Source organism: Caloenas nicobarica, chromosome 8 (assembly GCF_036013445.1).
Source record: "Caloenas nicobarica isolate bCalNic1 chromosome 8, bCalNic1.hap1, whole genome shotgun sequence".
NCBI lineage: Eukaryota > Metazoa > Chordata > Aves > Columbiformes > Columbidae > Caloenas > Caloenas nicobarica.
In genome coordinates, this window is record NC_088252.1 from 24,896,982 (window position 1) to 24,923,310 (window position 26,329).

The 26,329-nt window shown below is 40.8% G+C and overlaps 1 protein-coding gene across 6 annotated transcripts in view; it reads left to right on the plus strand.

Annotated features, from left to right (window-relative positions):
- MECOM (MDS1 and EVI1 complex locus) overlaps nucleotides 1-26,329 on the plus strand; it is a 338,062-nt gene that overhangs the window by 139,976 nt on the left and 171,757 nt on the right. For all 6 annotated transcript variants that reach the window (XM_065640078.1, XM_065640072.1, XM_065640073.1 and 3 more), the window contains exon 2: nucleotides 8,977-9,326. In XM_065640078.1, the coding sequence (XP_065496150.1) occupies nucleotides 8,977-9,326 (350 nt within the window). The remainder of the gene's footprint in view (nucleotides 1-8,976; nucleotides 9,327-26,329) is intronic.

The window sequence follows — 26,329 nt, forward strand, 5'->3', positions numbered from 1 at the left end:
TGCAGGAAAAATTGTGGCCTTGTATCTCCTCGGAAACAAATGCTGGAAACTGGTCCTGCCAGACCTTGAGTTTCTGAAGTACACGATATTGTAGGATTAATTATTTGATACTCTTCCTGATTAGCGTATTTGTTATAAGTACTTCTGTTAGTGTTTCAAGGACTTAACTACAGTGTATCACAGTGTCACTCAAATTTAATTAAGACTCTCTCACTGTAATTGCATAATTAAAAATCTGTCTGGCTGCTGGTACAAGACTTTCTGCCTCTGCTCTACAGCAGCTTGGTTTTCCAGAGGCAACTCCCTGAAACTCCAGCCCTCTCTGAAACACTTGGGTATAGCATAGAAATGGGTATAACATGCAAATGGGTACATCATTGGTACCCTACCGTGTCCCCTGGGCCTTCTCTGATAATCCCTCAGCTCTTGCTCTTTTGTCCCCAGCTTCTCTGTGCCCTACCCAGGTGGAGGGCAGGCAGAGCATCCATCCCTTTGGGATTCAGGCAGGGCAGATCCCCTCCCTGATGGTTTCCCCAGGGTATTTTTGCTGTGATGATGTGACTATACTGGTGTGAGTGAGGGGACAGGGTAGCTGAGCCTTCAAGGATTATTATTTTTTTTTTTTTTAACCTATTGGTACTTAGACTGAGATTTAATCATCTTGCTAAAGTAGATGTAGGGGTGTTTGTAAGCTAGTGCTGAAGTGGCTGCTGGCAGGAAGGGGTTAAATCCTTTTTTATTTGTAATGTGCTTTCAAAACAAAACTTCATGACCTGGTGCTTTTTTTTTTTATTAATTCTCAATTGATTACACTTTGCTGCATTATAATGGAGCAAATACATCTGTGTCTCAGGACTATACCCTACCAGAGACTGACATGTTCAACATCTCCTGTGGCTTACCAAACACATCAGGGATGTGGACCTCCCTCTGTTTTCTCATTATGCCAAATAATGAAATGTGGAAATAATTCTAATCCTTTCTTCTGGTTGTGCTGTACCTCTGAAAATATGATAAACTCAATCCAATTAAAAGTCATTACCTCTACAAGGCTCAGTCTCTATCTATAACCTTTGTTTTATAATTCGCTCTGTTATCTGTCTTGATTATAATTTGGTAGAATAGTCATCTTTTATTACTGTTTTCTTTTAGAAAGAGGCATGTGATTTTCAGGGCTACTTTGTGACACATTTCAGTTTTAAACAGTAAGGGTCTACTAATGAGTAAAAAGTTCAGTTACGCTGATTTATTTCATCAAGATAAAGTTTCATTTGTGTTGATTATAATACTGTAGGTTTAAGTAATTGTTTTGATTTTAAAATGTTCTTTTGCAGCAATAGCTTTTCACTGTTTCAGGGTCTGTTAAAGTGCATTACCTTGTCTGTCTTACTCAAACTGATACAGATCTAGTGAGATGTTGTTCCTGGTTAGTATTTACTATACACAAGTGGCTGATCTCACTAATTCACATTTAACCTTCCTGTCCTTAGTTTTCTCCCAAGCATGTTGGCTTCTTGTGCCATGTCAGTGTGAGAATATATGTCATGTTTACCATTATGGCAATCAAACAATGAACAAAAGCTGGTTCCTCTAAGCTGCTTTCCCCCTTTAGCAGTGTCTAGTACTCAGGGCTCAAAATTTCAAGGAAATTTTTTCCCCTGCCTTGGGTGTATTCCATATAGAGTTACAAATGGCACTAATGAGTATGTGTTATCTGCTGGTTGAAATATTTTACAAATATATGAATTTACGCTATTAGTTAGTGTCAAGATGCTTTAGGCTGTGTCCCAGCCGGTGTGGATCTCTACAGGCTCCTTTCTAGCTGCGAATTTGGCCCTCAGTATATCAAACCCTGCAGCTGGCATTTCCGTCTTCTCTCATCCCCCCACTCTGTGTAACCCAGAAAAGATTTTGAAAGTCAAATATATATTTATTCTATTGAGGAAACTTTATCAACCAGCACTAAAGTTTATTGGCACTAGCTAGTGATATAATGGGTAGTTTAAACTCTGCTAACTGCGAATAATTTTTCAGTGGTGTTTATGATTGCAGTAGACTCTAACAGACCAGAAGTACAGATAACATAAATATTTCTACCAGAGATGATTGTACTGGAGCTATAAATAAAATTACACCGAACTTGTAAATAAAATCAGTGCGTGCAAGCCAACATTTATAATTCTTTGTTGCTTGCAGTAATTTATATGGAAAGTGCACAGGAACGCAAGGAGCCAAATTTTGCTTTTTGGTTACACAGGTGCAACTTCCCTGACATCAAGGAGAGTGACTCCCATGCAAATGAAAGTAGAATTTGACCTGAAGTCTCTCAGTGCTGGACCGTAATTAAGACCCAGCATCTGGTCCGCATCAGATGCTTTTGACTGTGTTACTCAATTAGACATGAATGACACTAGACAGAGCACCAAACGCTACTAGTTATTGTAGGGGCCGATAGTGAGAATTGCCAGAGGCGACGGGCAGATCCCTATGCAGTTACTATATTATGACTGCTGGTCTAGTACCAACACTTGGCAATGCTGTTATTATTATCTCTCAAAGGGGCGATGCTCTCGAGTGTGTGTAACTTCACTTCTTGCTCACCTGTGGACAGGTTTCTCCCAAGTGCTTGGTGCTCATCCTACCCTTAGAGCTCTCTTCTTTCAGTAGGAGCCTCTTGTTTTCAGGGTTATTTTTTCTACAGATACTATGATTTAAGGAGCAAAACCTGCTTCTCATGCAAGGAAAATTTTTAATTTATCTTGTGAATCATTTGCTCTGTTGTTACCGTGCATCTTGTCACGAGGCACAGAAGCTACGAGCAGCACTAAGCCCTTTTCACGGGTGTTCCAGCAGTGATGCAAACTGAGCTCCCTTTGCATTTCCTGTAGATACTGCAGCCCATGGAGCAGCACTGTACAAAGTTGGTGACTTCTGTACTCCAGCCCCAAAGCGTGCTGTGCTCGGGCTGCCTTTTTCGCCTGCCTTTGTGCAGCTTTTCCTACAACTCCCTCTTCTGCCAGCGCTGCAGAAAGGTTTGCTCGGCGCGGCTTGGTGCTGCGGTGCAGGGAGGTTTTGCTGAGCACATTGTGCGAATGCCCTCTACAATCTGCAGCATCACGAGCGTGAAGGGAAAGCTGAAATCTGGGCACCACGTTTCTCTCTCATTTTCTTACATTACGGTCAGCCGTAAGAAACTGGAGCAGCTTTAGTTAACTCCAGGACAGACACTGATATCGTTTATTCCTTGGTGGAAATCTAAATTATTCTGGATTTAAGTTTTGTAAGAGAAATCAGAATCTGGCCTTTGGGGCTGCTGCATGGGTGCTCTGGTCCCCCTTGCTCTTGTTGTGTGCTCCATGAGCATGGTTTTCAAGTTTGGACCTTTCGAGTGTGTTCAGGACAGTTTTGGTCTTCAGGGTCAGGTAATACCAATATGTAAAATACCCGTGCATTTGAAGGCTAAAGTTAGTGAAAGTATTTTTCCTTGGTAATTGAAGTAATGGTTCAAAACTGCTTCAAGCACCTTGTATATTTCTACACTTCCTTGTAACTTCTTTTGTTTTACAACTAAACTTTCTATTTGTAAAACAGTTGTTCTTTTCCCTCTTAGTTTTATTATTTTTACCTAACTGGAAATTACTGGCTCTATTCTGTTTAGAATCTAATCTCATTTGATTAGGTCTGTCTGTTTTTCACAATGGGGTCCTGCCTGGGGCCCCCAGACTGTATTACAATACAAATAATAATAAATAATTGTCATTAGGTTCAACTCCACAGAACAGTTCTGTGAATAGGGAGTGGCACAAACTAGTTTTCAGGTACGTTAGCTGATAAAATGTTCAAGTAGAGTAATGTAGCTCTTGGCTAGAGTCCATTCTATGCCTGGAGATAGTAACTCAATCTCTGCATGTTTCTAATGCTAAAGATCCTTCTCTGCTTTTCTAGAGGACATGAGTTGGTCCCCTCTGAGCCATGTCTGCCTGGTGTGGGACTGATGGCTCCCATTTAGTTCACCACTGACTAGATGCTCCTTTTGAAGCTAATGGGTTTTCTTTATTTTCTCTGTTTCCTGACCTCCTGTGTTCTAGGCTGATGTGGATATATTTTGTAATCGTTCAGTCCCTTTCTTTTTGTTTAATACTTGTTCAAACAGAAATTCAGATAAAGGTGCCCCATTTGTATGCAATAGGAAATGTCTGTCTCCTTTTCAGATATCCCTGCAAATACTCCATGCTGATTTTCTCCTCGCTGAATAGAAATGCTAGGTTAAACAAATATAAACGCGCTCTGTTGTCTTTCAAGGATCTGATTCAGGGCTTTGTGGTACATTAAGGTCCACCCTTATACAGGAGAAGGAACTAATTCTCCTCTATCCTACTATGTTTCCCCACAGCCTTCAATAATGCCTCCTCACCAAAGGCTTGTATGAGGCATGGTTAACAGTGCTATCAGAGCTCAGAGCTCCCGATGTAAGATGGGCCTTTCCTGTCAAACAGAGCCAGGTCCTTCTGATGTCTAGTCTTTGGGGCTAAGGGTCATCTTTCTCACCTTTGAGAAGTTGCAGGCATGAACCTGTGTGTATCTTCTAATTGTAAAAAGCCACTTCCACATTTATCTCAGCTCTTACTTTATCCTTCTCAGAAGATGATGACATTAGAAACACTTCTGAAGTAGGCTCTCCAGATGCTTTTGCTTCCAGCCTATCTTTTTCATCCAGAATAATCAGCCATCCAGCTTATAATTAAGTCACTGGCGGCCATGTGCATGACTCCAAGTGCAGAGAACTGGATTTATGTGCTAGAGGGTTTATCTGACAATAACTGCTTTGGGAATATATATCCTTTGGCACAAATTACCTGGAGAAAAGGAGAATGGATAGTCTGTATGGATACGTTTCTGTTTGTTAGGGATGACTTTGGGTCTGGAAATCTGGATGGAAACTATCTCTTTGGAGGACTATTTCTGAACTTTGAGTTGAAGACCACACTGAAATGCTGATATGTGAAACAGGCAGGCACATCCCCTGGAAGTGAGATGCCATCATGGGGCATTTGAGCAGCAAAAAGGCAGTTTCATTGAATGTGCGGCCCAGTGTGCTGCTGAAAACAGCATGTCTTCCCCTTGCTAGCAACTGCAGCCAGTGGAAAGAGTTTTGGGTTGTGTTCAGCAACCTCTGCCTCCCTCAGTCATTAGTGCCTCCTACCTAATTGCTCTTGGAGAGGAAGAACGTGTTGAGCTGCTAAGAAACATCCGAATGGAAGGAAGTCCTCTCCTCTTCCCAGCCTTGCACAGGAGCCCTCTTGGTCTCAAAATGACCCCAAGCCCCGGAGTCACAGCGGTAGCTTTGGCACATCGCTCTCCTGTCCTCATCAGGCGCATCCCCAGCACACGGCCACGTGGGCTCTTTCCTGCTGGCATGCAAGGTTGTGTCAAAAGTGCAAATGCAGGTGTCCACCCTGGTCTTTTAGTAGCAATTAACCTTTCCTCCTGGGTTTCCTTTGAAGCCTGCTCATGTTTTTATTGTAAAATAGCGGTGAAGAATTTTATGGAGGTTAATATCTAAGCTTCCGCATTACCTAATCTCATCTGTTCCATTATCAGGGGCCTCGATTTGTATTTCATCCCATTTTGAGTGGGGATAATTATTAGACTTTAAAGAAGCCATCCAGAATTTAAAAACTATAGGGCTATCTCTGCAAATAATTTACTATTCACTGGGGAAATTATGCTTATCAGCACAATCACTGTGTCTAATTCTAACCTTACAGAGATTTTCTATCAGTCAATATCCCACAGTTTTGCTGGAAGTTCCTTTGATCCATGTGGGTGTAAATTTTAAGGAGAATAGTCCCACAGCCTTTGAAAATGAAGACCAGCTCCTTGGTTCATGTACACTGATTTTATTAATAATATAGCTCCTATCATTAATTTCACAAATATTTCTTAATGGTCTTCCTGTCTCTTGGTCAGTCATAATTCAACTTCTTGTTCATTTTGAGGTTTTAAAATACTTTTTTGCTAGAATATGTTGCTATTTCAGGCAGAATAATATTTCTGTAATCCATTTTACCCACACTGTTAAGGCTTTGGGGTGTATAGGCGTGTTATATTTTCCAGAGCTTTCAAACTGAAAGCCCATGTTTAACGACGACATCGGGTGTGGCTGCTGGAAATCAAAGGAGTCACAATAGACCCAGCAAAAGGACTTGTCTCCTTGCCAGGCTTCCAGAGGCCAATTTATCAGCTGCAAGTTTGACCCTATATGGCTAAAAACAAGAATAGCCAGAATGACTGAGATAAGTATAACTGAGGCCTTTGAGTCTGCGAGTGAGAAATTAAACTGGACTGTCCCTGGGGCAGGAGAAACATCTGCAAAGGCGTGTTTGCTAAATGTTTAAGGCTCAGCTTTTGCTGGCTTATGGGCAGGCAGTGCTGGCAAGTGGGGCTGAAGAAGGTGGCCCTTTGGGGAAAGGGACAGAACATGTAATTGCTTGCAGTCACTTAAATGATTTGACTGAGCTGCTTCATGGTTTGGTGGAGGAGAGTTGAACGTAGCTGTGGGGGACAGGGAGAGCCTTGGTTTTATGAGGCACTGCTTGGTGGGATGGGGACAACAGCAGTGACTGTGTGAGATGGGCTTTTTAAGGAGCTTGAGTGTCAGGCACTAGGCTGTCATGGAAAATCAGCAGGATTTAAGTGACTGAAGTTTTTAACCCCACCTTGCAATTAGCCATGTGCTTATTGTCATCCAAATCACTTTCCTTGTGTGATTTCTCTTCTTATACCCCATGTGTATACATGGGTTAGTGGTTGGTGTTTGTGTGTGTTTGTGGTGATTTTTTTTTCTCATGTTTCAAAAGCAGCTGAAGTCTTTTAGGCAGGACTGTAATCTAAACAGTTGGAGGAAGACATCTGAACAAGATCAAGCCTACCCTGGGTGGATGCAGCATCGCTGCTGCCCCGTGAACTCATGGAACACATCAGAGTTTTGGGGATGCTCAGGAGGTGTGGACCAACCTCTTGCCCATCCCACCACGATGGAGCAGAGCTGTGTTTGGGGGCAGCAGCAATGCTCCAGTGGAACAGAGATGGCTGCTAATGTTGTTGTCTCAGGGCAGGGCAAAGTGAATGGTGGCATCCAGGTGGAGCTACACTCTACCCTTTTCAGGTCATCTGCCCTGTCCCTTGGAGTCCAGGCTGAGTTTTGTTGTGGGTAGGAAAGTATGGGCATGGACTTGTGCCAGGCACAGAGCAAGCTCTCTGCACCTTGCTTTCAGGAGATTTTGAGCATCTTTGTCAAACTCTACACCGCTGAGCTATGCCAGGCAGGATTTCTGAAGCGTAAGCAATAGAAAATCCCTCTGTGTGTCCTTCTCGGCTAAATTGTAGAGTCAGTCAAGACTTTCTCCTTCTCAGAGTGCCAGGTATTAGAAAAGTGATAAACTAATCAATATTGGGTTCAATCATTAAAGTGCAGGGAGAGTCTGCCAAACCAGAGGCTGAGGGAATGGGTAGCTGAACTTTCTTGTGACATGTATGAGGTCACAGCCAGTGCCACATAAAAGAAAGAAAAACAGTTCATGACTGTGAATAAATTGCTCACAGATGAAGAATCCAGTTTGCCAGTCATGTGATGGGATCAATCTATTCAAATGATTTGTTATGTCCCAGTGTTTGTCTTAGGCAGTACCAGAAGCATGAAACTACATATATAAAACTGTGAGATAATATGTAACAAAGATGTGAGAGATAATGGGCTATGACCAGTTTCCAGTGGAAAAGCATACGGTGCTAATCTACCATGGATAGTTTCTTAAATGAGCAAGAAATTGAAAGAACATTTTAAAGTTTCCTGTTTCTTCACTGAAACAGAGTCATTCTTAGTGCCAAACCCAGCATAACACTTTAATTTCTGGGCCAACCACATTATGCAAATATTCTCACGCTCAGATCTTAAATACCCAATCTCTCAACTTCATTCCTTCTAGAATGGTGTTCTCGCCTCCTATTTAGTTTAGAGTTAAGTAGAATGAGTTCTGGTGTGTAGGAAAAGTACGATGACATTAATACAGTTAAATAAATGTAAATAATTAAGAAATTTTTTTTTGTTAGTTTGTCCTTTTGCGTGCATTGTTGGGTTGAGTACTGTATGGCTGGTGCAGCTAAAGCCCTTGCTAAAGTCACTCAGTTTTTTTGACTAAAAGGAATTTACAATCAGCCTTACATTTTAGGCTGTCAAAAACAGTAAGTCTTTTTTTTTTTGTTTGCTGGCTAAGCCCCAGAGATGGAGTGTTTTAACTTTTTTTTAAATGTGTTTTGGATCTGCCCCAGTTTTTTTTGCAACTGTAAGATGAGAAGGTTCATGTTTTCTATAAGGTGCTGTTTGGATCCTGAACTTACTTTAGACCACTGAGTTTCTTGGAGGTCAATGGTAAGACACTGATTTACATCAGCTGAAGTTCTTGCCAAGAGTTGTGTGGTAGGCTGGATCCTTTCCTCCAAAGACTAATTGGAGGCCATCAAACTTAATTTTGGCTACTTTAGGTTCAATCTGTCTCTCTGAAAGACCAGTAAAGCTTTCCTGCTTTTCACTTCACTTACATTTCAGCCGTAACGTATAATGCTGGCTTTCAATTGTAATTTCAAAGAGTACACAATGTGAAGCGCTATATCCGGACCAGACTGGACAATAGGGTGTGCCTGCATATACATCTGTATGTAATTCCCTCGCTTGTGTTCAATGATGTAAACCACTTTTGATGTCAGGAATATTGAGTAACGCTGTGTAACCCCGGGCCTACAATAGGGAAAAGGCTCCGCTCCTTCCAGGGTGAGGCTCTGCTTCAGGACTAGTGATTGATGAAGGTGCTGCCTGCCTTCCAAACTGTCCTCTCCATTTCATGTGCAGGCTGAAAGGGTTTCATATGCAAAAGCTGTCAGGATGTTTCAAATCCTACTGTTTGGCTTATTTTCCAGGTGATGAATGTTTGTATGAAAGCTTTCCTGAACTTCCTTTGGAGGAAGCACCAGAAGCTGACGGAGAGGCTGTAAATGTCCAGTGTCCAACATCCATCAGCATTCAAGAGCCGTCTTCTCCAGCAACCTCCAGCGAAGCTTTCACGCCAAAGGAGAGCTCTCCTTACAAGGTGCCGATATACATTCCTGATGACATTCCCATTCCTTCAGAGTTTGAGCTCCGAGAATCCAACGTTCCTGGAGCAGGATTAGGGATATGGACCAAAAGGAAGATTGAAGCAGGGGAAAAGTTTGGGCCTTTTGTAGGAGAGCAGCGGCCACACCTTAAAGATCCCAGTTACGGTTGGGAGGTAAGACACTTTACATTCTTTTGGTCTGTTGAACTCTCTTGTGTGTCTATAAACACAAGTATTTGCAGAATTTGAGTCCTATCTTCGCAGCAGCCAGGGGATATTTGCATGCACGGAGACTGCTTTGTGGTCTTTTGGGACTTTCTGGGTGGAAACAAATGTAAATTAAAAAAGAAAAAAGGCTGGAATTACTGTTGCTCTTCATGCATGAAATCTGTCTGGGTGGATATTGGCAGGTGTTGCCTCTTCTAGGGAAGAAAAGGAAGAAGTTGCGTTGTTGGAACATTTTGTACCATTTTTAGTTTGCTCTTGTGCATTCCTGCAGTATTTGTGTGGGTGAGGGATTTCCAAATGACACTGCCCTGTCTGAAAAGAAACTGGGTGCAGCTTTCAGGGTTGTGCATCACTGTTTTCTGTTGACAATGCTTAGAACAGCATTAAAACGTAGTCTTGTGTGGCTAAAATTGCTTTTGCAGAACCTTGTGCTACTTGGGGTAGCTGGAGGTTTGATCCTTTTCCCATTTAAGTGAATAGGAATTTTGCCATTCTTTTGGTGAATTGTGTTCGGATGCTGGTGTCAAACCCAGTGTGCATGAGATGATGTGGCTCACGTTACTTCTCCATATGTTCTGAGAAATATTGCTTTTCCTTAAGCAACTCAAGGCCTCCTTTGGCGAGTCCAGCACTTGCCTCTTGCTTTCCCTGCTGTTGGGGGCAACGTGTTTTCCTTGCTATGATATCACCATGGAGCTGAGCTGCAGGTCCGTGATCGGGTCAGGGCTTTAGACCTCAGTGGTGCATGTTGCCAGTTGTGTGATGGTGTAACAAATTTTTTTGCATGGTTTTATTCATCGTTTTAACAATGTGCTGTAGAAACAGAGTGCAATCTCAGCTTTCCATCTGTACATTTCCTTTGGTTTCTGATAAGGGGAGAAGTGCAGAGCTTGCATGGCTCTCCAGGGTCACAACAGACCTCTAGAGAGTTGGGAGGTTCATTTTCTCAGGAAAAATGGTTTTCTGTGGAGCAGAGACTTGCAGATGTGGTGGAAAACAGAGCTTTGATTTGCTTTTAATTGTCCATAAATACTCACTGAATTCTTTCCAAACATTCCATCCGCTTGTTTAAAATCTGGTGAGACCTGTGACAATATGACAGAATAGTGTCAGGAGAAATTATAGAGTTCTCAGCACTCTGTCAAGTTAACAGACCCTGATACAATATAATTGCTGGTGAGAAATCTCTTTATTTGAAAAAAGGCACCAGGAAACCATAAAATCTGACCTTAAACCACACCACAATTAAGTTCAGATATTGATAACAGAAATTGGAGGAAAACTGTTGAGACATGGCTGTCCTTGCAGGTTTAACATATGCAAAAACTGAGGTATTTTAGACTGGATCCTCAGGTGGCGTAGTGGAGGATAGCCCCACTAAAATTGAGGGAATCCTATCTTGATTTTCACGCCCTTAGATGCTGACAATATGCTGTGATTTTAGAGACTAATTTTCCTGCTTAAAATATTTAGGATTTTGGGGTCTGTGAAATCCAGACAAGAAATGCAGATCTTGAGAGTGCTGGAAGCCCATCTGGCAGATTGAATTCCTTTCAAGCTGTAGGATTCTTGCCATTTGAATAACGTTATGTATTTGGGGTAACTGGGGAGAAGCTATTGGAAAGTGTTGGAGCAAAATCACACAAAATCAACAGTCAAGTCCCTCTGCAATTTGGCCCCTCATCTAGAAGTACTTTGCAGTGCTCAGGGGAGCCTGAAACAGAATATTTTTCCAACAAGTGGATTAAAAGTACATTTATTGTAATTGAAGGGAGACAAAGAAATGCTGGTTACCAGAGTTTACACAATGAGTACAATGGCATGTAGTGAAGCTTAAGGCTAAAGGACAGATGCTGGAGGGACCTGGTAGGGTTGGAGATGACCTTCTGAACACCTGTCCCAGATACTCATCATCATCATGCTATTCTGGAAACCACCGCTTCCTTGGATATGTGCCTTGGGATAAAAATGGGAGAAAGAAGCTGTTACTGGTGTGTGGGCTCAGGCAGTGTCAAAGGAAGCATGGGATACTGAGGGAAACCTATCATTTATTGACATTTAAGCACAGTCTTGGGAATTTAAGCTTTCCTGGTGTCAGTTTTTCTGCCTGAATGGGCACTTTTGTGAAACAGGGCATTTGTCCTGCCAGGTGCCAATAAGTCAGTTAACAAATGGGGAATTTGTTCTACTGTTGCTGATATCAAGGTGAAATACTATGTTTTTAAATGGAGGAAAGACCGAACCGAAGTTTCTGTATGGCATTGACTATGGATTTTTAAGTGACTTTGTAGTGTGAGATTTTTTTAGTATTTTCTTTTTTTTTTTCTTCCCACAATGGTACTTGCATGTTGAGTGAGTTGCACTGGTGCAGCTACTGTCATGATATTCTTATGTTTGATTGTATGTAATTCCTACAATAGTTCATAGTGCTATTGAGGTCAGGTGTGTCTGGCTTCAAAAGAGAGGAACCCTCAACCTGCTTGAGCTGCTCACTGGTCTCACAGGCCAAAGAAAACATTTTGCTGCGTCCCGACTTACTCATTTCCACACTTCACATGTGCTTTGCTCAGAGAAAGAGGTAGTGGAGTTGCAACATCGCTGATGTTTGTGTACTTATTTTATTCTTGTGAATAGAATCCCCTGCAGCTACAGTGAGGATGACAAAGTGACTGGAAAATCAATCTTTCCATTTTATCTGCATTTTTCTAGGTTTAAGGTGAAACACTGTACATAAAGTGGTATTGACTTTTCAAAGGAAGAATCTGTTTTCAAGAAAATAATTAGCATAAACATGAAAATATTTTTGGAAGAAAAACTGAGCACCTTCCTTTGCTGATTTCTGATGCTACATATATTACTGACTTTGCTATGAGAGATTTTCTCCTTTTTTGCAATTGTTTAGGATTGCTAGGTGACCTAGGGTCTTAAACTAGAACATTTCAAACCAGTACCCTACATACGCATTGCAGGGAACACTTTATAGCTACACACAAATTTAGACAATAATTATGTTTTTTGGAAAGTACCTTTTATAACAGTTTATGCTAAATTCCCTTGCAAGAGATTGTCATATTTTTAGGTATTTCCAGCTGTGGGATACTTGTAAGTTCTGATTTTTGTGTAGTCCATCTGAGTTGATACCAGGATCAGCCTGTAGTGGTAGGGAGAGAAGTGGAAGCTGGAGGAATTGCTGCTGTTAAATTTTGCAGCCACGCACTCGTTGATAAAGAAAAACTTGCTGCAGAAGGCTGAGGAATTTCATGGGGCCCGTTCCAATGTTACCCCATAGCAAGACTCCCTATGGCATCAGTGCGGAGTTTTGTCAAAGCAAGTCCAAGAAAAGAACGTCTTTTGTGTCCTCCTTCCTTTTATATACTTCAACCATAAAACAGACTCTGGGACAAAGAGAATTTGTTGTGATATAGTTGTGCTTGGGTCATGATTAGAGTGCTGTAGACCAGTTTAAATGAAAAGCCATAAATTTGAATTTTATCTCATTTTGTGGGTCTAGGGCTGAGCATTATCTAATCAGGTATTGGTTAGCTAAAGTACAAATCGAACAGGGGGTCACCGGACAAGGGGAAAGGTCGAAGTTTTTTGCAGTTTGTCACTGAGGTTTTAGTATTTGTCGGCAGCCCGAATACCTGAGGGGGCTGGGGGGCTGTTGCTCAGTGGTTGTTTGAAAAGGGGAAATTGACTGCTTCTTAATCAACAAAGAAAACAAGCTTTTAAGGGATGGCAGTAATTTTTTAAACAAAAGCAAGGGAACACAAATTTAGTGATTTCATCATGGTTCATGCCCTGCTATGAAAAACAAGTGGGAGAGTATTTCAAAGAAAGCCTTTGAATAGGTCACCAGAGCACACGCACCTATTCTTCATCCAGCATCTTGCAGAGTATGTCAAATATTCAAATTCAGATCTCTTACTGCTATAGCAAACTCAGTCTCATTCATAGGGACAATTCCTTCACAGCTCTTTTTATCCGAAACTTTTATTTCTTTATTAGGAAGGCAAAACCAGGAGCAATAAACTCTAATAAATCAAGCTTGTCACAGAAGTAAAAAATATTTGAGCTTTATAAAGCAGCATACAATCTGTTTATAGAACAGAGTATATTTTCCTGTCATGACAGTGAGGCTGAAAAACATCTTGTATTTGGTAGAGTATGCTTGAACTGATGCTATTATTTCTAAATGGAAATTGGGAGGCTATTTGGCTATTTGTTTACTTGTCCTCTAACATTTTTTTTATGTGAGTCTTTGGAGAAAGGTGCGTAGTTTCCTAAAAACTGTTCTGGAGTACAGGCTCCCACTGGTTTATAAAGACTGGAACTGTTGTAACTTAAAGTTTCAGTTCTGCACCCTTTGGCTTGCTTTTTGCCTTTTTTTTGAGTTTAAACTTAGGTTTATTTGAAATTCTGTGTTCTAAGGGTACCGCTTATCTTTCTGAAAATTAAATAATAAGTTACAAAATGTAAAGGTATAGGCTTTTAAACTTGGAATCTAATGTCTATGCTCCAAAATTTGGGTTGTAACACCTAAACCAATAACTCTTTTCTTGCTCTTAGCATCCAAAACCTTTCATTGCAATCAACAGGACTTACCAGCTGATTGTTCTCTCTGTATAGATGTTATTCCCTATTTTTGGGCTCTCCTTTGGAAAAATCTTTGTCAGAATGTTAAAAGTAGCATCTCTCTCATTTTTTTGTTGTAAAAAACCAGAACAAAGATAGCATCTTCTAAATAACTGCACACGGGATTCACACATCTTGAAACTCATGTTAAGCTATTCTTAATGAACAACAGTGCTGAGGGAAAAAGCTCCCTCGTAGTCAGTGAAATCACACTGGGAGAGAGCAGTAGATTCTCTTTTATTTTTCTTTTTCAAAAAAGACAGACTTATCACTTCTGAATATTTTTATTTGGGTTATGGAATTTGTCTTAGTGTTTTGGTGTTTTGGTTTTTTTTTAAAAAAAAGCAAAGCAGCTCCACATTCAACCAGGTGGTTGGGAAGTGGGGAAGTATAATGCAGGCTCCTTGCCTATGTTTTCTCCTTGTGCATGGATTTTAGCAGTACGCAGACTTCAGCAACCTTTGCAAAATTATTATTGAAGCAAAATCAAGAATATGAATGTGGGTTATTCTGTTATTTAAAATTAAAAAGGAATAATTTGTTTTATAGTGGGAGGCAGGGATGATTTTTTGATCAGTACAGACCAACCCAGTTTTGCAGATAGCATATTCTCTCCCAGGTCAACAGACCATCCACTCCTGGGAGTTGTAGGTGGGGGTGACATCTTTACCTTTTCTTGAATACATAGGTGAAGTTTTATCCCATTTGCGGCTCAGCTTTGCAAGGCATAGAGCACTCTGGCTGAGATCCAATAAAGCACTTAGGCATGGGCTTATCATCAACAGGATTACCCAGGTGTTTGAGTTAAGCATGTGCTTAGCTGCTGTGTTAAGTTTTCTGTTTGGGACACAGTGTTCAGTGCCACATAGGATGGAGATCATACCATACGTCTTGCCTGGGGTGAGCACACAGGAGGGTGCTTAAGAGAGCCTCTCAAAAGTTGTGTGCAAAAAAGACTTACAGTGCTGCCAATGTGGCCAGTCTGAATTCTTCTGTTGTTTGTGTCTGTGTCTTGTGGTGAGGCTGTGACCGAGTCAGACACTCCTGTAGCAATAAAAGTCCTGTAGCAAGGTGGACAGATGCTTCATGAGCAAAATATCACTCTAAGAGGTGATGTCAACGGCACATCCCAGCCAGCTCCCTGGCTGTTATCACCGGCTTTCTCCCTGCTCAGAGGACAGACAGCTTATAATGGCAAAGGAGTAAGCATCAGATCCTTGAATAGCAAGATATGAGCAGGTGGACTTGTCATTCAGTTTGAATTAAATATATTGGCAGCAAAAGGGAGCTGTTGTTTCATGTGGAGGGAGGAGGGTTAGGATATGGGGACAACACAGAGTACTCTGCTGTTTTCTTTCTCTGCTGTTCCTTACTTCTACTCTTCAATTCTCTGAATTCTTTGATTAACATGATTAAGCAGACCCTCACATCATGAGGTTTGTAGGATGTGATGCCCCTTTTTTTTTTTTTTGGACAAGGACCACAGTCTCTTCCTGTTCAGGCAAAGGTGCTGCTCACTGGAAAGGGTGCAGGAACAGGATCTGTAAAGCTCCTTCTTTAGCTGTATGATGGAGCTACACTCAGAAAACATTCAAAACTGAACCTCTCAAGGTAGCTGAGAGGCTGTGGTGGCTGCCAGAAGGGAGATGCCACTTGCCCCTATCCTGAAGTTGCTCTGGCGCTGGGACTGTCACTGATGGGGCTGATAAGTCACCGAGCCAACCCGAAGCCAATGTGGCAACAGCAAGAAGTTTTCAGCTGGTGCAGGAGGCTGAGCGGGTGCTGGTGTGGCACGTCTGTGAAATACCATCAAAAAGGTGAGGCAGCACCTTTGTCTCAATTAAACCTGAAATGATTTGTGTAGAACTGAATATTTTTTCACCCGTGGTGGATGCTTCACCATGTCCTTGACCTTGGGGGCAGGAAATCACTCATTTCGTGGCACATTTTAAAGCCACAGAAACATCTCTGTAGGTCTGTGTATGTGCTTCCCACAATGGCACTGAGGTTTTAATTTAATCAAGAGGAGCATTAACTCCTGAGGGAAGCAGAGTGAAACCATAAGGGTCAAGTGGACTTAGAAGTAGGAGGGGGAGAAGGAAGTTTTGTTACCTTCGGAGCAGAACCGGGGGGATGTTTCAGGAATTTGTATCCCTCTTCAAAATAAAGTGCTTATTATTTACTCAGACATGACCCAGGTAGATTTTGAGTTCAGTAGCACTTTGTCCAAGCAGGTAGCAGCACTAAATAAACTGAGAGAAAAGCTAACATTGGAGTAGATTTGTGAGAGTATCAAAATAGGAAGAAAAATCATTGTGAGATATGCCAGATATTCCTTTAAAAGACAAAACCTGTAAATGTAATTTAGCCATTAAGACAGACAACATCAGAAAGAAAAATAAAAAAGACAGAACTGAAGAGAATAATAATTGCATCTAATAGAACTGACAAACAATCATAATTCTTCCCATTTAAGAAATATGTTATAAAAAATTTATTATGAAATGCCACATTATGCAAGCCAGGATTCAAAGATGAGTTCTTTGCATTAAGTACAGTAGATGCCATTAAGGAAAACAGTCAATATGTCACTAAGCCACAGCCTGTAAAATTAAATTGATTTGGTAAATGTAAGTAAGATAGATCTGTTTGCTTTCATCATCAATTTTGAGTGGGTGAACAGGTGATGTCACCAACCTGGGAGCGATAAAGATGCAGGACCATCTGGAAAGCTTTGTGATGGATGGGCAACTGCTTTTGGGTAGTGACAGTGCTGTGGTACTTTGTCACTTGGGATGCAGTACTTAATAACTTTTCAATACCATCATAATAAATTTCACTGCCTTATTAATATAGAAATGGTGAGTTATTACTGCGATGGCTATTGTAAATAACAAGAGATGCAGCTGTCAAAAGCTGATTGTTTGGGCATGTTTCTTTAAGCAACACAGTTGACTTGGGATAATCAACGTATGTCTATACCAGCAGAGTTTATTGCTCTTGTCAAAAGAAAAAGCTGCATTATTCAAAAATCATATGAAGTCCATAATAAAAAAGTTTAATATATTATCAGACTTTTCCTATAAGTTTCCTAACATAGAAAAATAAATCACTTTTAATAATGCCTTTCCATGTACAATAATATCCTTATGCTGTAATAATGTTCTTTCCTAACTATTCACCAAACAGAGAACTTCTGAAAAAACAGAAAGGTATCTCTCACTCATCAGAACACTTACAAAATTAAATCTCTCTATTTCATTAAAAGGCTACTTTTGATATAAAGCTAATGGGCTCTAGCTGTGTCTTTCTTTTTTATTTTAATTGAACAGATGTAGTTAAAAGTAATCTATGACAAAGAAATACAGACAAAATTATAACCATGTGTCCCTAAATACTGGCAGGAAAGAGCGTTTGTGAGTGTTTTATGAAAACCCAGGACTGCTCCGTGACATTGCTGCTAATGTCATCGGTCTGAGAACTGGAGAGAAACAAAATGCACAGATAGTTGTTAGCAGAAGATGAATTACCAGATCAATCATTTAGCACCATTCAGAGTGTTATACCATTGTTCCCTGGGAAAGATAATTAAATCAATGATGTCTTTCTTATTTGTGTAAAGAGGCACAAACTTGTAAAGAATATCCAAAGCTTCTCGGACATATTATTTCTGGATTTTTTTTTTAAACCCTACTGACTTTGCCTTTCAGTCTCTAGCTTTGTCCTTCTTTTCAATTAAATGTCTCTCCACCATTTCTATGACTGCTGAAAAGAGAGCCAGCAGTCTATTAACACACAATAAAGTTCAGGAAGCCTAAGACTAGTTTCTTGGGTCAGAGGTGAAAATTGCACACTAAATGAAACAAAGGTGTGTCTTGATGGCTCAACAAGCAGTGGAGAGACGAGGACACATGTGGGCAGGAGGAGATGGTCATCATTAAACAGAAGCAAATGAAGACAGGAGTTAGTGTATGGCAAAATGCTTATTAAGCCAAATGAACACATGCACTTCAGAGGATGTAGCACTGAGGTCTGGTATTTAAACCACTGCATGATTTAACAGCACCATTGAAATCTGGACATTTGGTCCAATAAAGATATCACTAAACCTAAAAAAAAAAACCCCAAAACAAACAACCCCAAACCCAAAACAAAACAAAAAAAACCCCCAAACAAACAAACAAACCAAAAAAAACCAAACACCATCTCCTGCTTGCTGGAGCCTGCAGATTGGGATGTGTTCACCAGAAAGGTATGAAAATGTTTATTTAGAAGTAAAGAATTGAAAACAACAACAGGCTAATAGGGTATTTCCACCCCAGAGAGCATTCATATGGCATTTTATTGTTAGCCCTTAGGTTTCCTGGCTGAACTGTAGGAGACGCAGGCAAGAGTGAAGACATAGGTTGTCACAATCCAACCTGATTTTATGTGATCGTGTTAACTTTGGCACATACAATAAACATTAATTTGGGAGAAAAATACAAATGTTAAGTAGCCCTTCTTTTAAAGTACAGCCCTAACGTTTAGTGTGGAAAGATGTAAAAGATCCCACACAAGTCATAACATTTCATCGGGTGAAGCCTACAGTGTAAAGGGGCTCCTGTGTATAGTGGGTTTCCCAAAGTGTTGTTCTTAGTTTTAACTTGATGAAGTGTATTGGCAACAGGCACGAGGTGGGGTTTTAACATGCTATGTTGGAGACCTGGTGTGTAACTGTTCACGATTTCCAAGAGTAACTTTCAAGGCACCCCTGTCTTCTTGAAAAGGCCTCAAGTGGCAAATTGGCTTTCAAAAAATGTAGCTACGATTTTATATGTATTTTATTCAAAATTAAATCTGAATATTCACCTTCTCTAAGATTTGTGGTTGTAGCATTTCTGTTGCATGTAGCAGAGGGTATTTCAAAACTGTGGCAGTAATGTTGATTTTGTGCAAAAATGTAAATCTCTCTGGGATGGGAAAATGGAAGTTTGGGGATGGGAAAGCTTCAGCATTACTGCACTTGCAGAAAATAGTCTTTAAAGCCAAATTTTAAGCAGTAATCTAGTGATAACCTCTGTGTAAGCCAAAACTTGCATGTGAACATGGAAAAAGTAATTTTTTTTCTTCCTGATGTTAACTTGGTGTCTATCTCCTTGGAATACCTACATGAGCAGGCACTCAAATGAGCAGTTAACAAGGAGGAGAGAAAACAGGTGTTTTAATCTTCCTTTAACACTAAACCCAGAAAAGATCCTACTAAACCTTTGGCTGCAGAGGAAGGTGGTGCTGATGCCCAATGCAGAAAGGCAGAGCTGCCATGTGCCGCAGTACCTTGTCTTGCCCTTTGAAATATGCTTTTTTGTACAGGGGAAAACACCTTACAATTTTCCCCTGATTAAGACTATGAGAAAAGACCTTTATTTCTTACTTGTTTTGATGATCTGTGATCTTAAAGTGCATTTCCCTTGACCAGCTGGTCCCAGCCATACACCTCTTCCTTCATCACTGTTTTCCTCCTACTCCTTCAGCCAGTGCCACCATCCTCCACATTGTCCTAAAACTTTGTAGCAAGCTTGGATCCTTGTTCAGGCTCATGAAACACCCTGTAATTTCCATCTCCTCAGCCTCTTCCAAAGCTGTTCTCCTCACCACCTCCTCGCCGCTCTCCCTCACTTTATTTTTCAGCAGGTCACTGCTATGATGGCTGTCTTTGCCTTTGGCATTGACCACGTATCCAGCCTACTAACCAGGCTCTGATTGCCTTTTAGTGCCTGTACATATTTTAATTTTCGGCTGTGTCCCTTCCTGTCTGCTCTCACCATGTCAATATTTCAGTGTCCCTTGGTCTGTCCAGACTCAGTGCTTCACTGCTCTTGGGGACAGAGTCTTGATCATGCCTTCTTTACATACTCTTTCCTCTGCTTGAAACGTTACTGCTGTCACCCTTGGCAAAACTGTTCAACCCCTACCAGAATGGGGCCCCACTGCGTCATCTCAGAAGCTGATTTTTCTCAAATTATCTCCCAAATTTGATGGCTAGCATTGCTGTGAAGAAGGCAACACCTTGGCTTCTGTCCTTAAAGCCTGTTCGTTCCCACTGATGCAAGCAAAGCTGAATAAAACGTGTGTGTTAGGCAAAAATTATGATGTCCTGTTTTCACAGTGGTTTAAATAATTATTTGAAAATTGCCACTTTAACAGAAGCTGCTGTGTGTGTAAAGAAACCCTCCTGGTTAGGGATTCAGCTCCGTGAGTGTGACTTGTTTGGTATTTGCATTCAAATACTTTTGTGCTTCTAGAGCATTTTTAAGACTTGACTATCTGCTCCCACCACCCATGACAACAATGCACAAGCAGGAGATGAAAATTCTGGTTTTCAGCCCCAGCATTCCTGAATAAGATTTAGCTGATTGCAACAGTATCATTTCGGGTGTGATTTTTAGTGGGTTTGAGTTTGAATGGGTTTAGAATAGGTGCTTGAGCGGCTTTTGTCCCCATGCTAATGCCCCCAAAGCAGTGGGAGTCAGGAGGAGTGAAATGATGACCTGAAATAGCAGACGGCTCCAAACAGAGCTGGATTAATGTGAAATGGGGCCCTTGTCCCAGCCAGGCCAGGGGCAGCCGTGCTGTACCCGGTTTGGGATCCTCCCCCAAGCTGTCCACGTCAAACCCCCCGTCGCTGAGTGCCTGGTCCTTCCACAGCAACGAAATTCCCCAAAGTGGGTCTCCAGCAGCTCTGACAGGACTCTGAGCTGTGTGCTGTGCCCAACATTAAACAGCGGAGGGCTTAAAACCCAATTTGCTCAATTCTGACAGGCTTTGCGTAATTTTTTTTATGTGCGACAGATGCATTTGATGTGTTTGGAAAATTCAGCAGTAATGTTCTGCCTCCTGTGATATTGCCAGGCTTGCTCTGTAGTGCTGAAGAAGGGAAAAAAAAAAAGTCTTGGTGTTGGGAATTATAAATAATTTGATGCAACAGGTTTAAGTTACCATTTTTGTGGTGAAAAGAAAAGCTTAGCATGATCCAGATTTTCCTTGGTTTCCTCCCATTCTGCTGAGAGGCAGAGGTATTCACATTTCTTTGTCTAACAGTTTTATAATGTCTTAAGAGATTAACAGTGAGCATGAATGAGGGCCTGAGGATTAGACGACAAAAAGCCTGGGCCGTCCACTACCTTGTTTGCACATTTTACATTTTTCAGCATTGCTGAGCGAGTATAGAAACTAAGGAAAGATAATAAGGACCAGAGTCCCAAAAGTGTTTAGTGATTCAAAAAAATTCAGATACCATGTCAGAACTGACAGAATGATGGAGCATTATGTGGCAGGACCCACTTTTTTGTCTTAGGGTAAGCTCTTGCCCTGAGTGAATGCAGATGTTATCGCAGGATCCCAGACAGACAGTCAGGGAAATGTGACAGGCTGTCAGCAAAGTTACACTATGTTGAGTTTGCTAAAATATCCCAAAGCCTTATACATGGCTTTTATATATTTATGTATATCTATATATAAAACTCTTAATCAGGGAGGAAAAAAGGTAAAAAAAAAAAGTTTTTAAAAAAATAAAATGGTTACAGTAACCTTCGCAGTCGTGAATCCTTTGAATGGTTCAGATGTGGCTATAAAAGATTTTTAAGAGTGGGAGAAAATTATCATCTAAAACATTTGGAAGATTACATTAGTATCAGTAAAACTTCTGAAAGCACAGCGGATGCATGGTAAGGCTGTTAACCACATGTCATAGTGTGTCAGTGATTCCCTGAATGATTTGGGTATTTACCCCTGTGAAATGTTTAGTCAAATCAGTAATAGCAGCCAGAAGAAGTGAATCCTACCAGTACTCAGCTTAGCTTTCTCTTTAGTGGGGTATCAGCTTCAAAATAAGGGGTTTACAAGCAATTTTAATTGCTTTACTTTTTTTTTTAATAAAAAATGACCTCAGAAATAAACACAAATGAGCTGGTAAAATTACAAACTGAATAGCAAAAAGGATATAAAGCGAACCAGTTAAAACATATTTCGAAAATAACAATATGTCAGGACAAATTGATGCAAATGAGCTGGATTCAGGTGCTCTGAAGTCAGAGGCTCAGGAAATGACTTTTGTTTTGAATTTTGGGTCTGCAAGAGATATTTGTAAATATTGTAACAAGATATAAGCTTTTCAAATTTTGAATAGAAAAAAAAGGGCTCTGTTCTGTATAATCTTAAATATTTAAATCTCAAGGAGTCTGCAGTGAAGTGATGTTATTTGTATTCCAACACACTCCTAGGACTGTGCTCAGTATTTTCTTGTTTTAATACTTCGTTACTTAGAAAACAAAAATATATACTGGGAAAGTTGAATATTTTTACACATGCAAGTGATTTTCAGTTTTGAATTCAGACTGCATCAGATTGAAGTTTTACATAATTAGAGCACAGGGAGCTTAAAATACTGATGTTTTCAATTTATTTCACAGATTTATTTTAAAGATATATTTTCTTATACAGGCAAGTAGATTTTGCTTTGAAAGTGCCAAAGTAAACTGCGTATCTGTTTTGTAAGTAAGTATATATTGTTCACAGGAACCCCTTTAATAGTCTGTATTCTTGTCTTATTACCGTTAGCTTAAGCCTAAATTTAATGAGAAGGCTGTTTATAGTGGCACAAACTAATATATTTTGCTAGAATACGAGTTGCAATATGTTCATTCTCTTCTAAGCAGAGCAGAATAATGCATGTGATTTATAATCAATTTAGGTCTACTTTTGAATAAGATGATCTTGTATTATTTGTTTCCATATACTGAAAATATTTATCTCTAGAAGCAGTGGAGAAAGGGAAACATACCCAGCCACAATTTAGTGTAATTCATGTTATAACAAAATGTATTACCAGACAAGGCAACAACTTTCCTTGATTCTGAAAAATGCGATGCAAAGATGCTTAGGAGATAACATCTTGCACAGTGTGGTGTGTTTTTTTGCAAAAAACCCTGAAGTAAACAATCCAACTAAATTATGCATGTGGAGGAAATGATTGAGAATATGTTTAGCTGGTAATCGCACTCATGCTGAAGTTTTAAATTTCATCTGTCTGGTCAGATCTATTGTGATCCATTAAGTGGCTTCCTTTTTTTCCGACAAATTGAATGCTGCAACTGCAAGGAGCTCTTTTGTTCTTTTAATTCAGTCAGCATGGAAATGATTTTCTCATTTCAGGCCCTTTTCTGTCCTGTCTTCATTGTGTCAATAAAATAGAGTTGTGCAGAGCTGCTCTAATCAGCTTAGAGTGCTAATTCATTGCACTGGGATGCTATCTGGGTCTGGCTACAGGTGGGCACTATAAGGGGTCAGTCTCCAGGGGAGTCTAATTGTGTCTCTCTTGGGTCTTGTTTGCAGAATAACTGAAATCTCAAACCCCAGCTTAAGGAAGGAAGGGAAAATGCACAAACGCAGGAGTATAGGAGCATGTATGGTCTCTACATGCACCACTCTGCCTCAGTTATTTCCATTTTGATACTGTTTGGGAGAGGGAATGCTTTAGTTCAGTGGCAAAAGATAAATAAGAAACTTAGCAGTTTTTAAAATTAAATTTAAATAAGAATTTGGCTCTTTTGAGATATGGGTGTGGAAGAAAGAAGCGGATGCTATGGTGTTGGGTGAAAGGTTTCAGGGGAGACTGGCCTTTAAATTTTTGAGGCTTTCAAAAGACCAACGAAAAATAAGAAACTGCATTATTTGGGTAACAAATCCTGCTTGCATGTGCTGGGCTGGTCTTTAGCAAGCCGTGCACCAGGGTACCTTGAGCATGAGGGAATCTGCCCAGCCCTGTGGAGCCCAGAAAAACCTTGGGCAAGCAAAGATGGGAGCCCAGTCTTCCCCAGGGGCACCCTGCTGCCTGCACCCCGGGGCAGCCTTCTTCCCAGCATGGAGGGGCTGTGCTGACGCTGGGAGGTGATGCTTTCTGCTGGAGATTTTGGGTCTTATCCTTGGTTATCTCAGAGAATTACTTGAGGAAAAACCAAGAGAGGAGTGTGAGAGGAGTGGAAACCTCATATTTGCCTTCTGCACCAGTATCACATAGTTTAACCTTAGTGCTGTCCCTGAGACAAGAGCAAGTAAATTTCAGCTTTACTGATTTATTTATTTAGATATGAATTCATCAATTAAAAAATAAATATCTGCCACCAACCATGGGGGAAAAAAAAACCCAAAACCAACCAAACAAAAAAACAACAACAACAAAAAAACAAAACAAAAGAACAAAACTGAGAAAACAGGTGCTGAGCAGGGGATGACTCCTGTTGTCTCTTGCCACCTTGTCCCATGGTGGGGGGTTTGGGAGCATCTGCCCTGGGGTACATCCTTGTGTTTGCCAACCCCACACTCCCAGGGCAACCTTGGCACCTCTTCCATCAATGACTGAGCAGCAAGAGCACAAATTTCCCAGGCAGACATGATAGGCACTTCCTGATGTAATGCTGGTAACCTTAGGGATGTTACAGCACACACAAGTCTGCTCCCAGTGCTTGCCGTGCAAACCAACAGAGATGGGCATAGACAAAATAGTAATTATGGGGCTCCTAGTAAAAATTTCTCAGCACCTTAGAGATGGCAGAGCAGCCCTGGCACAGCTCCTCGCTGGGGAGGACGAGCACTGCTTGTCACAGAGCAGCCGGTGGCTCAGCGGAAAGAAAAATGCAGTAAAAGTAGCAAAGAAAATTGAGAAAATCATACATTTCCTTAACAAAATAGCAAAACATAAGAGAAACTTTATTTGGGTAACAATTTGTTTTTAACATGAAGGTTTTCCCACAGAATGCATTTCCTGTGCCCATAATTGCTCATGCAATAATTGGGCACTTTTATGGAATTACTTTTAAAATCCCAGTCCTGAAAAAAAAATACTGGGTCCCTCCCAGCCTCTTCTACCTATGCTTGACTGAGTTTCTCCTTTGTTTATGTGTAGGAAAAGGGGAGAGAGAGGATGTTGTCCTGGGGCAGGGGCAGCTCCTGTCCTGGAGCACAAACGGGTTTGGGGAATGGGGATGTGACAGACTCCCAAAAGCTGGTGCATTTTCCACAGAGAAGCCAGTGCTGGCTCCAGAAAGGATTTCAAGGCAACGTGGACTCTGCAGGGCATCAAAACCTCATCCTTAGCTCCTTCCACCACTGCGGCCCTCCTTCATTCCAAAGTGAACCTGGTTGAATTTGGGCAGGACTGTTCCCCATCAGTGGATTTTCTACAGGAGCAATAAGCTGTAGGTCTATTGTGGTTTTGTGGCACAGCCGTCACTGTGGAAATTAATTAACATACCTGAAGACACTCCTGAGCAGGAAATCATAGTGCTGCTCTGTGATTCAGGGGTGAATAGGATCTCTCTATTATCAAAAACTCCATCAGGGAAGAGGAAATTAAGTTCCTAATTAGACAGTGTCCAAAGGAAGAAGTGAGGCATTGAAGAGATGAAGAAAACTGAGAGGCAGCTGATGCACGTATCAGGCTAATGATAGAAAAGGAAATAGTAGAGCTTGAAAGGTCGCTGACCTTATTAGGCTCGGAGAAAAGTAGTAGATCTTCAAAAGCTTTCACCTATGATAGGTTGACAATGTGTGAAGTTCTCTAGATGGTCAGAGAGGAAAACCAGCCCAGAAAGAGCATGGGAACAAATTAGGTAGATTACAGTGAACTGCATAAATGCAGCATGAAACATGAATTTAGAAAATAGAGGAATTTGGAATAGAAATAGACAGAATTATTGCATTATTTGATGAGTTCTCTTTTCAGTAAGATTATGGAATATTCTTTCCCACTTAGTAATTTTTTTTTTAACACTATCAATGAAAATGAGTAATGATCCGTCCCCGGGTATGAGGTTTCCCTGATGAAGTATTTGCTTTCTACTAAACTGAAATATAGTGGTAGCTGATTATGAATGTTAACTTCAGTGAGATGAAGATAGCTCTGCTAATAATAGCTTCAATGTTAGCTTTTGAACGTAAGAAACACATTCTGTGGAAGTTTGTGAAAGCATTGCAGCTCCCTTAAGGGCAAGAGACTTTTACCTTGGAATCCCCAATCTGGCCAACTGCAAGACTTTTAAAGGCTGTTACAGGCTATTTTCTCAGTAGGTAAAAACTCCCTGGCTTTTAAAATGAGATATTATGAGAAACAAGTCTATAGAAAGTCAAATGAAATACCCTAAGGCCTGCCTTCCCCCCAGCCTCTCTTCCTGCAGCAGTTTTGGGCTGTATGTAGGTGATTTCTCAGAGCCAGCAAGGCCTGATTAAAATCCTCCCCGCTGGTTCATGTACAAGTATGGGTTTGAGTTTAGAGGTAG